We start from the raw sequence: 14,263 nt of genomic DNA on the forward strand, positions 1-14,263 counted from the left end.
CTCAGGTTTCTCACTCGCTCATTCCGTCACATACAAATTCACCACGAGGGTAAAACACCTACCAGACACCTACGCAATATAAAAATGTAAACAATAGCATAGTAAGACAAAATGCTTCTGAAACCAAGATAAATTAAAGACGCACAACACCCGGCAGGCGGGAGGGCAGGTGGGACCGTGCTGCTGTGGATGAGGGTATCTTCAGAAGAGGTAAAGGGGGTTTGCTTCTAAAGCATTAAGCGTATTTCTGTAGCCTTTAATTAATACATCACAGGAGCAGATTCATTTCCATCTACTGTATCTGTCGCCTCCTTAGCTAGGATAATAAAGTAAAAAATAGCAGTGACCAGAGGCAGCCTGGGGGACGACGGAGCTGCGAGCCACAGCTGTGCCCGTTTATCCCAAATAGAGGTTTGGGAGGTTAATACAAAATGAAAATGACTTTCACCACCACCACGCTTTTCAGCTCGTACTTTCAATGAGATATTTAAACCCCAGCTGAAAGGCAGCCAGTGGGTACGTTACCATTTACTCACATTAACTTCCATAATCACCGCTTTAGCTCCAAATAGGGCCCTTCAGTTGAACATTGAAAGAAATAAACCAAAAAACACTTTGTTCCTTCAGACACAGAAGTTTATTCTCATCCCCACCACCCCCCTCCAAAAAGTTAGAGGTTGTCCAAAAAAAAAAAAAAATCAAGTAATTTTTCTCTGCTTCAGTCATTACTGACTCTCAGAAGCAGGGAGTTTTTATTTTACCTTTTTACTCCAATAATCCTACCGGATGACATACAGACACACACCAACTCCTCTTGCTTTGTAGGGAATGTATAAAGCCGTGACTGTCAGCGGCCACGCGCAGGGACTCTGGAAATTAGGGATTTGCATAAGATGCAGTCTCGCTCACCGCTCCTCCCAGGGCCGGCATCACCACTTCAGCATTTTTCCACCCCCTTCCAGCTACTTTGTTCTTCACTTCGACATATATCCCTTAACAGGTTCATGGTAGACATGATAGAGGCTTTGACCAACACAAGCACTGACATATTTATATTAAAAAATAGTGCAAAATTTCAACATTTATATAAATAACTCTAAACCCCTGCTTTTGATTTTTTTTTGTTTTTTGTTTTTTTACAATGTAATACACGCTTTTTGAGTTGGCACTCAAAAAATTGCCTTTTTCTTCTAGTTCAGAAAACAACTTTTTTTTTTTTGAATAGGCCTCTTCTAATACAAAAATACTCCTGCTCCTTACACATACACTTTCTCTTATTTTTAATATATATTTATATATTTATATTGCAGATCTTTAAACAAAACGTTTTTTGTGCAAATATTTTGTCTTTAAAGATAAGTGAAATAATCAAACAAAAAAAAAAGCATTCACACACAGCTCAACTAGAAACAAAAAAAAAAGGACTACAGTTGATTTTTTTTTTTTTTCCTTTTTAAACGTCTAGACACAGCTCAATAAAGAAATGTTTTTGCAAGCTTGGTAGGCTTGTGCATTCAGACCAGACATAACAAGTAAATATTTATACACGGAGAGATGGGGAAGGGCTTTTTTTTTTTCTTTGCTCATCTTCCCCAACTCTCTCTCTCTCTCTCTCCTTTTTCTTTTAACGAGAAGTGCAGAGTGTTTCATTTACTTTCTTGCTTTTTTCTTTTTTTTTTTCCTTTTTTCTCCCTTTTTTTTTTTTTTTTAAAAGGGGTGCCCTTTTTGTTTCTCTTTCTCTTTGTTCCACGCGGTTGTGCTCTCAAGGCCATTGATTTGTGAATGATGGAGTCTGCTGCCCTCCAAGATGGAGGGCATCCCATTGTTGTTCTGCTGGTGCTGGTAAAACGTCGACCCGGGGTAGTGCCCTATCACCTCGCTGTACGTCGGCGGCGGTCCCTCCATCCTACCATTGCTCCCATAGCAGGTCGCGCTGATGCCAGAGTTACTGCTGGGGGGGCACGGCCCCCCGTACACGGAGTTATCTATCAAGTCACTGTCGAAGATGGTTCTGTTGGGGGGGGCCCGGACCGACTCTCTGTTGAGCTCCATTTGCTGCTCGGGGTCTCGCAGCTGCAGCGTGCAGGGTCCCTGGTACGGGGGGGGCTCCTCGCCGTCTGACAGCGAGATGGTGGGCGGCAGGTCGATCTCGTGCTGCATGTAGGGGTAGGTTGGCTGGAATCTGTTAAAGCGGTCCCTCTGCAGAAAGGATGGCACTGCCAGGCGGTCGCTGGGTCTCGGGGTGTAGATTTGCTGCTGAAAGGGAGAAAAAGAGAGAAAGAGGGCGAAAAGCGTGAGACGCTGCATCCCGGGAGAGCGGGAAAGGCAGCGGCACCCGCACCCGCATCGCCCTCACCTCTGTTATTCCATTCCCCGACACGGTGCTTTCCGAAGGCCACAGGCTTCCCTCCTGCATTGGAAAGGACAAGAGAGTGCAGAGTGAGTCTGACTGCCAGCAGTGGTTAAGCTCCTTCTGCAAACGGCTCGTGCCAGGTTTCACCCTGCAGCAGAGCCCAGGTAAGATGCTGCTGCTGCTGCTGCCAACGCGTTCCTGCCCCGGCTGCAGCAACACACAGCACGCACCCTCTTCTAAGCAGGCAACCAGCCCTAGTAGAGGTATCAGCTACTATCATATATGCTGGGTATCATATGGGTAATGCTAAGGCTATTAGCATATTACCACTGAAAACAACACTTCTGATTAAAATTTCCCTCCATTTTCACCTCCATTTACATTTAATAGATCACTTGCAGAATGAATGATGAGAATGACACCAGCAAACAACGCTCTCCCATTTACAGACTTCCCCCTTCCCACCCACACCCACCCAGCATGTTTCTGTCCCTGGTTCAAACATGCCAGAGGAGTATTTTTCAATTTGTGATCCATGAGCCGCGGGTGATTCACAAGACATCAGAAAATGCTCCATGAAATAATGACAAGATTTAAAAAAAAAAAAAGAAAAAGAAAAAGAAAAACCTCACACCCACATTCTGATGCACACAATCAAGGAAATCATGGGAAAATAAAGATAATAAGTGAATAACCAAATGTTAAGCCTAATTTTGATTTGGCTTAAAAAAAAAAAAAGAAATCTGTAGCAACAGGATGGTTCTAGAGTATTTTTTCCCCAAAAGGATAAGTGGTCCTTGGCTTAAGCAGACTGAGGAACTGTGGTCTAGAGGCTTCCTTACACTGCAAGCATCACCCTGATCCTGCAATGCGAACGCAGGTGCCAACGACCCCAGGCATGATAAAGCCACAAGCCAGTTTCCCCCAAACCGTGAGATCAGTTTACAATTCATGATCAAAACAAACAGACAAAGGTTATTCCCATTTGCTGGTGATACTCTGAGCATACACAGTTCACCCTAGACCCTTTTGCCTTAAGAACTAAAATATTTAAATATTGCTAATATTCACATATAGCAACTCTGGCAGGCAGGGCTGGAGGAAACCAAGCCAGAGGCTCATAATTATAACCTGGAATAGCTGGCACTTCTCAGCTCCTTGCAGGTGAATCTCCAGTTCTGGCACTAGCAAGTCAGGCACAGGCAGAACTATTTACCGCCAGTGGAAAAAAATGCCAAGGGTGTTTCTTTTTCCCTTTAAGGTGTCCCATCCAAAGGCCATTCTTGTGCCCAAACTATGCAGCAGGGCTCTGCAGATGAGCAAACCACAAACTTTCCTACTATGAAAATACCTGTTTCTGGAATAACCGTGGCGGCGGTCCGGGCAGACTGGTGCCCTGGTGAAAGCCTGTAAAAAGCTGCAACGGCACCGCAGACACCTTTGCTGATAAAGTCAGAAGGGATTTTGCCTGTCTGATGCTCCTTGGACCTTGCCCAGCTGTGAAGCACATCTGGCCTCATACCAGGCTGCAGCATGCAAGGGCAAATGTTGCTGCATACCTTTGCAGCTATCGCAGTAAGCAGCTGAGCAGCATCTCCACTCCTCCCAGAAGCGCCTCCGAGAGCAGACAGACGCAGGGGTGCCCCTATGGGCAGAGCCAGCCCCAAGCCCTGCGGCAGGAACCTCGGCACCCGGGCATCCCGCAACATGCATCCGACTGCCCGAAACGCAGCACCAGCACCGCATTAAAAATCTCCAAAGAAGCCACCCATTATATCCCCCCGCTCCTCCTTCCCCCTGCCTCCCTTCTTATTTTCCACAACTTTGGAATATATTTTCTCTTGTGGCATCACATGTGGTATCAGATATGGAGAGAATCCCATCAGGTTCCTGTTTTTGAAGCTCAGCTCTGCACATAAACCTCAGGGCGGTCCTGTTGCCAGTGCAAGGAAAACAGTGATTTGTATGGAAATGAGACAGCCCAGATTCTTCTCACTTCTCTGTGTTTTTTAGGGAGCATCTCCTTGGAGCAGAGGTTAAGTGCCGCAATACCGGCACCCTCCCCGGCTACAGCTAATGAGCGCGCTGGTTGAGCTGTGTGCCTCATTGCCCTTCCCGAGCAATGCAACGCCATGTTTTATACAGACCTTGAGACTTCAATATGCAACTGTTTACACAGGCATCAACTGTTTAGTCTAGTCCATTTTACATGTATTTCTTGCCTGCAGGGATAGTCTACAGTCAAATTCCCCCAGCAGCCAAAAGACCCAAGAGGAACTGCATCTGCCACAGATCAAATCCTCGCCTCCAACCCCCCGCTCAGCCACGGTGCTGACACCAAAGGGCACGGGGGGGGTTTCCAGTGCTGCCACATGCGCTGCCAGCCAGTCACCTCATCCCGAAGGACGCCAAAGCAGGGGGCAGGAGCGGGAAGCACTCCGAAAATTGTGTTTACTTTGCCGTGCCCCCGTGGCAGACTTCCTGAGCAGTGAGTACCCCGTTTCTGCCACATGCACTGCCAGCCCTTCACCTCATCCTGAAGGACGCCAAAGCAGGGGGCAGGAGCGGGAAGCACTCCGAAAATTGTGTTTACTTTGCCGTGCCCCCGTGGCAGACTTCCTGAGCAGTGAGTACCCCGCTGCCTTCTGCTAGATGTTTTATATTTAACTTGGCAGTGGGCAGTGCCATGGCAATATCCCATCTGCTTCCCCCTTTCCCGGGAGTGATGTCAGCCGGCTCCCGCGAGGGCGGCTGTAGCCCGGCACTTCCCAGCGTGCAGAGCATCGCCGCGCTCAGCTGGGGCTTCCCGCTGCAGCAGGCGACGGGGAGGGCACGTACACACCCTTACGTGAGCTGCTCCACCCAAAACGTACCCTACCCCAAGTACTCGCTCACCCAAAGCCTCCACCCAATATCCCACCCAGGCGTTTAGAAGAAACTCTGGCTCACACATTAACACATCTATTTGTACAGATGAGGTCCAGGAACGATGCTCTGGGCAACACACGGATGCAAGAGTAGCAAAGCAGTAGAAACACCATTAAAATGGGAACTGCAGAGAGATAAGGAGCAGACAGGAGACCCATTTTCTGTAGGAGCTGGATCTCTGCAGCTGTTATTAACCACTTCTCCCGGGACTCCAGGGCTTGACCCGGACACGCTTACATGCCCACAGCTGACTGACCACAAGCACACTCACCGCCACCGACCCTCTGTCTCACACACTACTGTGAAGCCCATGGGGGTAACGGCTCATCACTCCTAAAAACTCAATAGAGGGATTAAAATTGCTGGAAATCAGTAGTCAGAGGAGGGCAAAGCCTCAGAGACAGAAAACATACATACGTTTAGCCTTCGCACTTTGGCCGTGGGATTGCTACACAGCCCCACTGAGCCAAGCAAAACTAGGCTGCCCCGTGAGGGAGCATCACCGCTGTAAATCCTCATCCTCAGGGCTCTCCTCGCTCACCTCTGATTTTCAGAATATTTTGGACTTGAATTCATCTCAACAATGGCTGAGTCTAGAAAGCTATGGTTTTCTGAAACTAAAGCTGAGATTCTGCTGTCTGATGAGCAATATGGCTGTAAAAGCCTCCGCAAGTATTCCAGGACTCACTGCAGAACCTAAAATTACTTTTAAATTCCTTTTTAGAGATCAATCTTCAACTTTTATAGAACCGCTTGTTTTAGTAACATCAGAGAATTTTCTCTGTAAAGCTGCATGGCATAGATTAAGTCTCTGAGCCTTCAGGAGGACTTATATTTTCCATTTTAGGGGACAAAGGTATGCTTGGAGGTTACATTTATACCACTTTTTCTTGGGGGAGCAGGATATCACTGTTCCAAAGGGGCATGGACAGTGCCATTCTTATTGCAAAAAAGTTTTCAGTAGCATTTCTTAAATATTCTTAGTTCTGGAAAAATAAAGGTACTTGTTATAAGGAGACAGAGTTTAAGTTCAGCGAGAACAGTGATGGAGAAACACATGACATAATACAAGAATTCCTTGCTAGCAAGAACCGCATTAAAAAACCCTTTAGGGAAATTAATTTCTCCTTCAGTTGTAATTTTTGAGGTACAACAGCAAAAACAGGACAACTCCGGCAGACCTAGCAGCATCCTGACCACGGGATGAACTACTTTAATATTTCAAAAGATGAAAAGCGTGTGTGCAGTTCTGGTGCCCGTTTGCAGTCACGACAGCAAAATGAAGTTTGGGATTTAAAAAGCCCGACACCAGTTGAGCACAAGTTTAATGGGTTACATAAACCGGTATCCAGTTCAGCGTATCCTCTGCCTGCCAGCCTTCAGCGCTCGTTTAGACTGGAGCTGTTTTCTATGAAAAGACATGCTGTGCGGAATCCGAACGGAGCTACCTTTAAGGTCTTTATTATGATTGATCCCACTGTAACGAGCTTCCCGCTTAGCACATGAGGGGCTTCTCTGTCCTGCCAGGAGGGTGCTCGGATCACAGGGAAGCTTGGCTGCCACTCCATCAACACTGCACTCACAGCACAGACAGCGGCAGGGAGAAGGGGAAGAATTATAAAGAGGGGGAAAAAAAACCCCAAATGGTACATTTGCATTTCTCTCCTTAGCTCTGAGAAAGGTTTTGAAGACTCCGCATCCTCACTGAGGTCTAGCAGAGGCACGGAGGTAAACCTTTGCTGAAAAGCCATTTAATCGCTGATGTGTCTGAAGGCTGAATAAATAACAGAGCTGTTTTGGTGCGGGGACTGGGCCAAAAAATGGCTGGAAATTTTGGCCTGGTGAAATTTAAAAAAGAAAAAGAATTTAAAAAAGAAAAAAAAGAAAAAAGGGGGAAAGGCATTATTTTTTAAACAGTCAACAATTTTTGTTTCAATCTGAAATTTTGGTTCAATCTCCATGTGATTTTCTCTTCTCTTTCCATGTTAGCCTTCTTTCCTCTTTTTAAAGAAAACAAAAACCAGGCCACTTAAGAGAACAGAAATTACTGTATTAAAATAAAAAAGGCTTGATCTGATATTTGCTTTGAAAAATGTAAAATGAAACATTTTGGTATCGTTCAAGTAAAACATTCTGGACATGATAAAACAGTAAAAAAATCTGAAAATGGGAAAACAATCTTTCTGCTATTTTTAATAATTCATGTGCTCGGATGCCCACATTCTGCTACTGTTGGAAGCAGGTGCACAGGGCAGTCAGAAGAGACATAAGATTTCTGTAACTCCGGGAGGAGCCGGGATACGTGTGGGGAGTTTAGCTCTGATCCCCAAAGCAGGCAGGTGCTTGAGCGCTCACCACCCTCGCACCGGCTGGTTTAACGTGGGATCACGCACTCCCGGCACTTTGATCTTGTTGCACAGCATCGACAAACAACCACAAGCTGAGCTCACTGCCGTGCCCTCCGGAGACGCACTCCACAGCCCACAAAACGAAGGGTGGTTTAATTGAGCTTGGGGTTTGCACAGCTCTCCTTCCCAAGGGGTGTCGTCCTCACTTTGGCACAGAGCGTCCAGTAAGGGACCTTCGTCTGCTGTATGTAATGTGTGACAAAAAGAGCAGCTACGGAGCGGAGGGACAGCCTGCGCCCTGGGCGCCTGCTGGCTGGACAGCCTTCAACAGCACTGTACTGACGACTTAATAAAAGACATTAGATCTCTCTCTCTCTCTCTCAAAAAAAAAAAAGAAGAAGAAAAGAAAAAAGAAAGCAATTCCAGTATTTGATCTTTTTCCTACAGTGAGCATGGATTTGATACAAGAGAGCACGGCCCCACACAGACCACCACAAGGCAGCACCGGTGTGCTCAGCCTGCCCTGGAAGCCTGCAGAGAAGAGGGCGCGAAGCAGTGACCTTGAGGAAGCCCTATCATTTAAAGAGCTTTAAAATCCTTCAGGGCGCACACTAAAAAAAAAAAAGTATTAGTACAAGATATCTCTGCACTGAAGACAGAGCCATGTAGGCAGTGGTGAATAGTACATGCTCACCTTCCGAGAAAATGTGATCTCTTTTCCCTATAGGTTCTTGTAAGTCTCTTTGAGCTGCTGCATTTGAGGAAACTGCATAAACCAACATCTGCCTCGAGGCTGGAGAGGCTCCCCCTCAAGTCACCATCGGAGGTACAATGAACACGTTTCTCCTCAGGCTTTTATGAAGCAGGGAGCCTGGGTTACACAAGGAACCTCTCGAGCATCCCCTTGGAAGATTTCTGCTTGTCAGGCTGACAAGTGTTTTCTGACCCCTCCACCACAGTAACAGCAGCACCACTGCTGAAAACTGGAGAAAGTCTTTTGGGATGTCCTGTTCTCTTCAAGGCAGGCAGTAAGTTTTCATACAGTCATTTGAGACTCTCCAGCTGGAGCCGCCAAAGGACTCAATAGTTTGGGGCTGTTAAAGGCAAGGCATATGTACCCCAACCAGCTGAGGGTACGTGGTGGTTTCAGGAACAGGACACACCAAGAACAGCCTCGTGCAGTTACTTTACTGATGTAACATCTGAATTGCAAAGCTCAAGGCAAAGGCAGAGGCTATGGCTGTCCATATATTACAACATACAGCACCCTAAAGAGCCAGAGGCATCCCTAAAAGGACACCACCACCCCTCCCAACCCATCAGTAACTGAGAGACAGAAGATGATGCCAAGACCCAACCTGGAGGGTGTCTCTTCACGCAGTGCCAAGCGGCACGTGGGCAAACACGACCCAAACGAATGTCTTTGGCTCTAATGTTTCCCCAATGTCACATCATTTGGGAAATGGCGCAGGACGACGTGGGTTGGAAGAGCAGGGTGTGACTTACTGATGAGAGGTTCTCGTCTCTCCGCCTCCCCTGGCTGTGCCGGCTGATGAAGGATCGCGCAGAGAGTTTGTAGTTGTTCAGCAGACATGTGATCACCACCACCATCACCATCATCACCACCACGATTATGATTATCTGTACAAACTCCAACTCCGCTGCAAGAGAGACAGACAGACTTTAAGCCACCAGAAAAAGCAGCATGTAATTGAGCACAAGAACTAAAGTTGCCGAGATGCCAGTGACACCGCTCCATCCTTCCCCCATAAAGCTCTCATATGCCTACGTGTGCCCTACATGCTTTCAGCCCAGCTCAATAAAAAACTCATTAATTCACTTTCAGTGCCACAGAAGAGTCTCTAGGAGGGATCTTTAAAGACGATCTACAAAGCAGAATGTTTCCAAGCTACAATGCAGACAGGGCTTCCCAAAGCCCTCCCAGCTGCAGTGTGCTGGATGCCCCCACCCCTGGGTACAAAACCAGCAGCATCTCGGTGCCTTGCATGACTCACTCAGGGCATGGAGCCACGAACCAGCATAGTTCACCGTAATGAAACAATTTAGCTAAATGCAAGCTAAATTTCTGCAATTCTCTTCCCATCATGACCACCCCTTCCTCCAAGGGGGACCTCCTGAAGTCCTCCTCGGCACACCCTCGCAGCAGGCACACGTCCCCTCTGTCACATGGGTCGGACAGTGGCACGGGGAGCCCGCGGCACAGCACAACAGGCACCGGTGTTGGCAACCCCCCTCTCCCCGACGCCAGCTCATCTGCCACAGGGTGCAGGCGGGGATACCTCCTGCTTTTCAGTGATACGCCAGATGAACGCAATGCAGCTGCCCATGGGGGCCACGTCCCAGAGCTCCAGACATCCCTCGGCTCAGGGCTCGGCCAGCTCACAGTGGCAGCTTGAGTGGCTTGAACTGGCATAAAGGAAAACTGCCAAAAATCCTCCAAACAAACAAGCAAACAACAGGCAGCTTGAGTGGCTTGAACTGGCATAAAGGAAAACTGCCAAAAATCCTCCAAACAAACAAGCAAACAACAGACTATCTGGTTAACTCCAGAGACACTTGGCAGGAGGCAGTAAGAAGCCGCTCCTAAAATTTCCTAAGGAAATAATTCCTCGCATCTCTCTGAGGCTAAGGAAAATTGAGTACTGGAGGCAAACGTAGCGCTGGGGTCATTATTTCCATGCATTTGGCATCCAGAGAGCAGAGGCTATCCCCGAACCACTCGGTCGCTCCCCCCAAGTTCCCTCGTGCCAGCAGCACCCAGGGCTCACCATGCCCAGGACCAGGCAGCAGCAACTCCAGTGCTCATCGTAAAGGAAGGGCCAGACTAGCAAAATTCAATAGTTCTGGGGATTGAAACTTTCTTTGCTTCTCAGTAGGCACAACTATAAAATCCAGTTTTGGAAAGCTGTGCCCTACCTAAGCCATCAGGGATGCTACCATCTGTATTTTATCTATACAGACACACACACATATATATATCTGTAGATACACAGGAAGACCCACCATGCCTCGAAGGGCAGCATCACACTGCTCGTACCAGCTGGGGTGGCTTCTGCTGAGTCAGGCAAATTTAATTTTGTTTTTTGTATGGAAAGTTTTCTCCTGGCAGGTGGCATTTAAGTGCCAGTAAAAGCAAATAAATGTCAAGAAAACAGTCCAGGTGGCAAGTGCTGCCAGTTACCTCGGAGCTCATTCTGCTAAACAGCAGCTATTTCTGCCTTTGCCCACAATGCTTTACCAGCTCTGCCCACCACCTTCAAAAAGCAGAATTATGCCTTGAAAGCAGGAGCCTTCTGTCACTTAAAGTTAGATGTATGAGTGACTTGGAGCCCGTACACTTACAGCACCCCTAAAATGCAGCTGCCTCTACACCGCAAGATTGCACATGGGATGGGAAGAGAGGGATTAAAAGCCAAACATTGCAAAGGAGTTTTGCCTTAAAAATGCCTTTTAGCTAAAGGCATCTTCTGAAAAGAGGAGCTCTGGGTCTTTCACAGCAACCCCGGCATGGTGCCTGAATGCCACTGTGAAGGGAAGAGCCCAGAAAAAAAACATATTCCCAACAATTTTTGATCCAGCCCCGAAGCCGCGGCACAGCTCACCCATGGGAATGACAGATGACCAGACCCGAGAGCTGCCACAGGTGCCCTGTGCTGGAGGAACAGGCTGAAACAGGAGCTTGTTTCTTCTAAACACAAATCAGACAAACCAGACGCACAAACACACCAAAACTGAAAGGGCTGGGAAAAGAGGATGATGCAAAACCATTAAAAAAAGGCACAACGTCTCTTCCCATGTCATCCCCGCTTTGTAGGAGAGCGTCCCTACATAGCCCAAAGGCATGTCGTAGTGCCAGCTGCACCCAGAGGCACTGAGAGCATCCCCGCTGACCTCCAGCACCCGACCAGCAGGGTGAAGCCCCAGCACCCCAGCCAGGCACAGGATGCCCCACAGCTCCCCCAGGTGCTCTCCAGGCCGCCCACAAAGAGCCAGACCCCAGGGGGGCACTGACCCAGAGCCCTTCTGCCTCACCTACACGTGGGCAGCAGAGTCCACAGGCTGGGGAGCATCCACCCAGCTTGGGTGCAGAGCCCGCTTTTTGCAGACTTCATTACCGAAAAGAAAAAACAAAACAAAAAACAACCAAGGTTTTTAAGAAGATGAGTCAATTTAGCCTCAAAATGAAGCATGTGCTTTGGCCACGGTAAGAAAACACAAGAAAAAAATATAAATAAGGCCAGTGATGGAAAACTTCCTTTTCAGTTAAAAGAGGGTGTATTTCTGAAGAAAAACAAGACCAAAGTAGTTGTAAAGGAAAGTTCCTTTCCTAGGACGACAGGTCCCTTAAGTGAACCAAACCTTGCTAAATTGGTCACGGTACTTTGGTGACACAGGTGAAGTTTTGGCCATCAGGAAGCACTGCCCTAATTCCTTCCTAGGAAGGAACACACACAAGATATGTGTCATTTACAAACAACCTAAGCCAAGCTTCCTGGACACACGAACAGACGTATAATGAGCAGAGCCTGAAGCAGAAGAAAGGGTGGGAATTCCATCAGGATCTGGGACAACACACCAGCGTCTCATCCACCCCCATCCAGCCCTGAATACTATTTGTTCTGGCTCCTGTAATTGGGGTATTACAAAACTATTGCCAAGAGGTGCAATAGTAAGGCACAGCATGATTACCAGAACGAAGGGGCTGCTGCTTTCCATCAGGGACGCTCCTCCTGCCCTGTCTCTCCCTCCCATGTTCTCCTGGAGCTGGTCATCCGGACGGGCTGGACCCCCACAGGGACCACAGGGCGAGGCCAGGAGGTGCAGGCAGTGTTCGGCCATGCATCATGCCTTGATCTTCGAACTCTAAATTGGGTTATTTTAATGTGGAATCTAGTCTAATGTTACGGCAGTCACACTGGTGTTATCAATAGAAGAGGGGTTTTAATATCTCGCTTTGTGGGAGGAGGGAGAACAATTAAGCTGCAAATTAACATTCTGTAAACGGGTTTGGTGAAACATGTCTGAACGATAAAACCTGATCAGCTCCCCACGCTCAGACTTTGGCCTTTTCATGCCAATGGCCTTGCTCTTCTCCGATCTCCTTCGTTAGCACAGGGAAGCAAACAGCTCAATCACTGCAGCAGAGCACATCTACCCTTGTCCTGCAACACAGACGAGCACTCGAACATTTAAGTTTCATATGCGAGAAATGTATCTGCCCCCATGTCTTCTTTCGTGGTGCTGCTGAAACTAACACTTCCTCCCAATGCTGCACGTATACATGAGGAGGCCAAACCCACCAGGAACCTCTGCTCTCCACAGCAGCAGGAGCTCAGGAAAAGCAGAGGGCACACAGTGCCCTCAGTTTTGCTCTACCCCAAGCCCAGCCTGCGAGGACCCGCACAGCCTCGCAGTGCCTAGGAGCAAACACACCAGGTACACTGAGATGAGCTTTAATCCCAAGAACGCTCATGTTGCCCAATCTGGCCTTTGGAAAAAATAAAATAAAAATGAAACAAAAAAAAGTCCCACACACTCAATTTGTGCTTTTCAAGTTTCAAGAGACTCATACCCACTCAAGCCACCAAAGTTTCTGCCAACTCTCCCTCTGTTTTAACTTGTCTTCATGGGCTTCACTTGCAGAAGAGGGAAAAAACCCCAACACACTGGAAAGCTGGATATATGCAGTAAGATTTTATCCAAGCAGCTCTGTCAAACTAATGAAGAAAGATCATTAAAAACCCAAACTTTGAGTTAATACATTATTATACAAGTGCAATTCAGCTGCTATGCTAATAAAAAGCCTTTGGGGAACGAAAAACAAGCCAAACTGCAAAGCACATAATTTATAATTCTACTGGTATTCTTAAAAACACACACGCAACAAAACAAGAAAAAAATACTCAACACATTTTGTATTTGGCTTCCTAATCATTGTCACTTTTCAATTAGAAGAGACCTCATTCCATTTCTCTCTGTAATTTTCCCCAAGGGAAGTGTTATAAATGCACTAGGCTTTACAAGATGGGCATATTCAGCCTCCAAATGCAAAGCAAGGTCACACTAATTTAATTTTGCATAATTTTTATTCCAGAATACGTTTCAAACTAACAGGTTCAGACATCACATTTAAGTGACACAACCTGCTTTTCTGTATTTTCTGTCTAGACGCTGCAGCTTTGGGAGTCGGTCAGCACGCGTGCAACTGTTTTGCAACTAAGCATTTTTCCCCCAGATTCTCACAATCCTGAAACGGGATATTCATGATCAAGTAAAATCACTTGTCACATCCCATTCTTCAAGTTTGTTACTCGCTTGCCACTTCAAACCACATGTGGCCTTGAATAAGGGTTTCACAGTAGATTACAGCATTACATTAACGCATGATAGGAGACTGCTGCTTCCCAAAGCCTGCAGACTCCACAAAGCACAGGCTGCAGCCACTCTCCTGCTCAGAGGGCTTTTTGGAGGAAGGCAGCATGTGCCCCTGCTGCCCACATTGGGCTCCTGCCTGGCCACCAAGCCGATAAGGCTCTAAAGTGTCTGAAATTTATGAAAATGGCAGCTGGCACCGACGCGGAGGCACCTCACTGGCACGGCTGCCAGGGCACCC

At 47.3% G+C, this 14,263-nt stretch overlaps 1 protein-coding gene across 2 annotated transcripts; it reads right to left on the reverse strand.

Annotated features, from left to right (window-relative positions):
• Positions 1-1,425: 1,425 nt before the first annotated feature.
• Positions 1,426-9,284, reverse strand: PMEPA1 (prostate transmembrane protein, androgen induced 1). 2 transcript variants are annotated; one of them, XM_009326777.1, is made up of 3 exons: positions 9,136-9,284; positions 2,357-2,410; positions 1,426-2,253 (listed from the first exon to the last, which is right to left on the reverse strand). In XM_009326777.1, exons 1-3 carry the CDS (start codon positions 9,247-9,249, stop codon positions 1,708-1,710), a joined length of 714 nt encoding a protein of 237 aa, XP_009325052.1. In that variant the 5' UTR covers positions 9,250-9,284; the 3' UTR covers positions 1,426-1,707. The 2 variants fall into 2 exon arrangements, with proteins under 2 accessions (XP_009325052.1, XP_009325053.1); XM_009326778.1 differs by having other exon boundaries at positions 1,426-2,256.
• Positions 9,285-14,263: the final 4,979 nt, after the last annotated feature.

This window comes from Pygoscelis adeliae, unplaced genomic scaffold, assembly GCF_000699105.1.
Source record: "Pygoscelis adeliae isolate BGI_AS28 unplaced genomic scaffold, ASM69910v1 Scaffold286, whole genome shotgun sequence".
Taxonomy (NCBI): Eukaryota; Metazoa; Chordata; class Aves; order Sphenisciformes; family Spheniscidae; genus Pygoscelis; species Pygoscelis adeliae.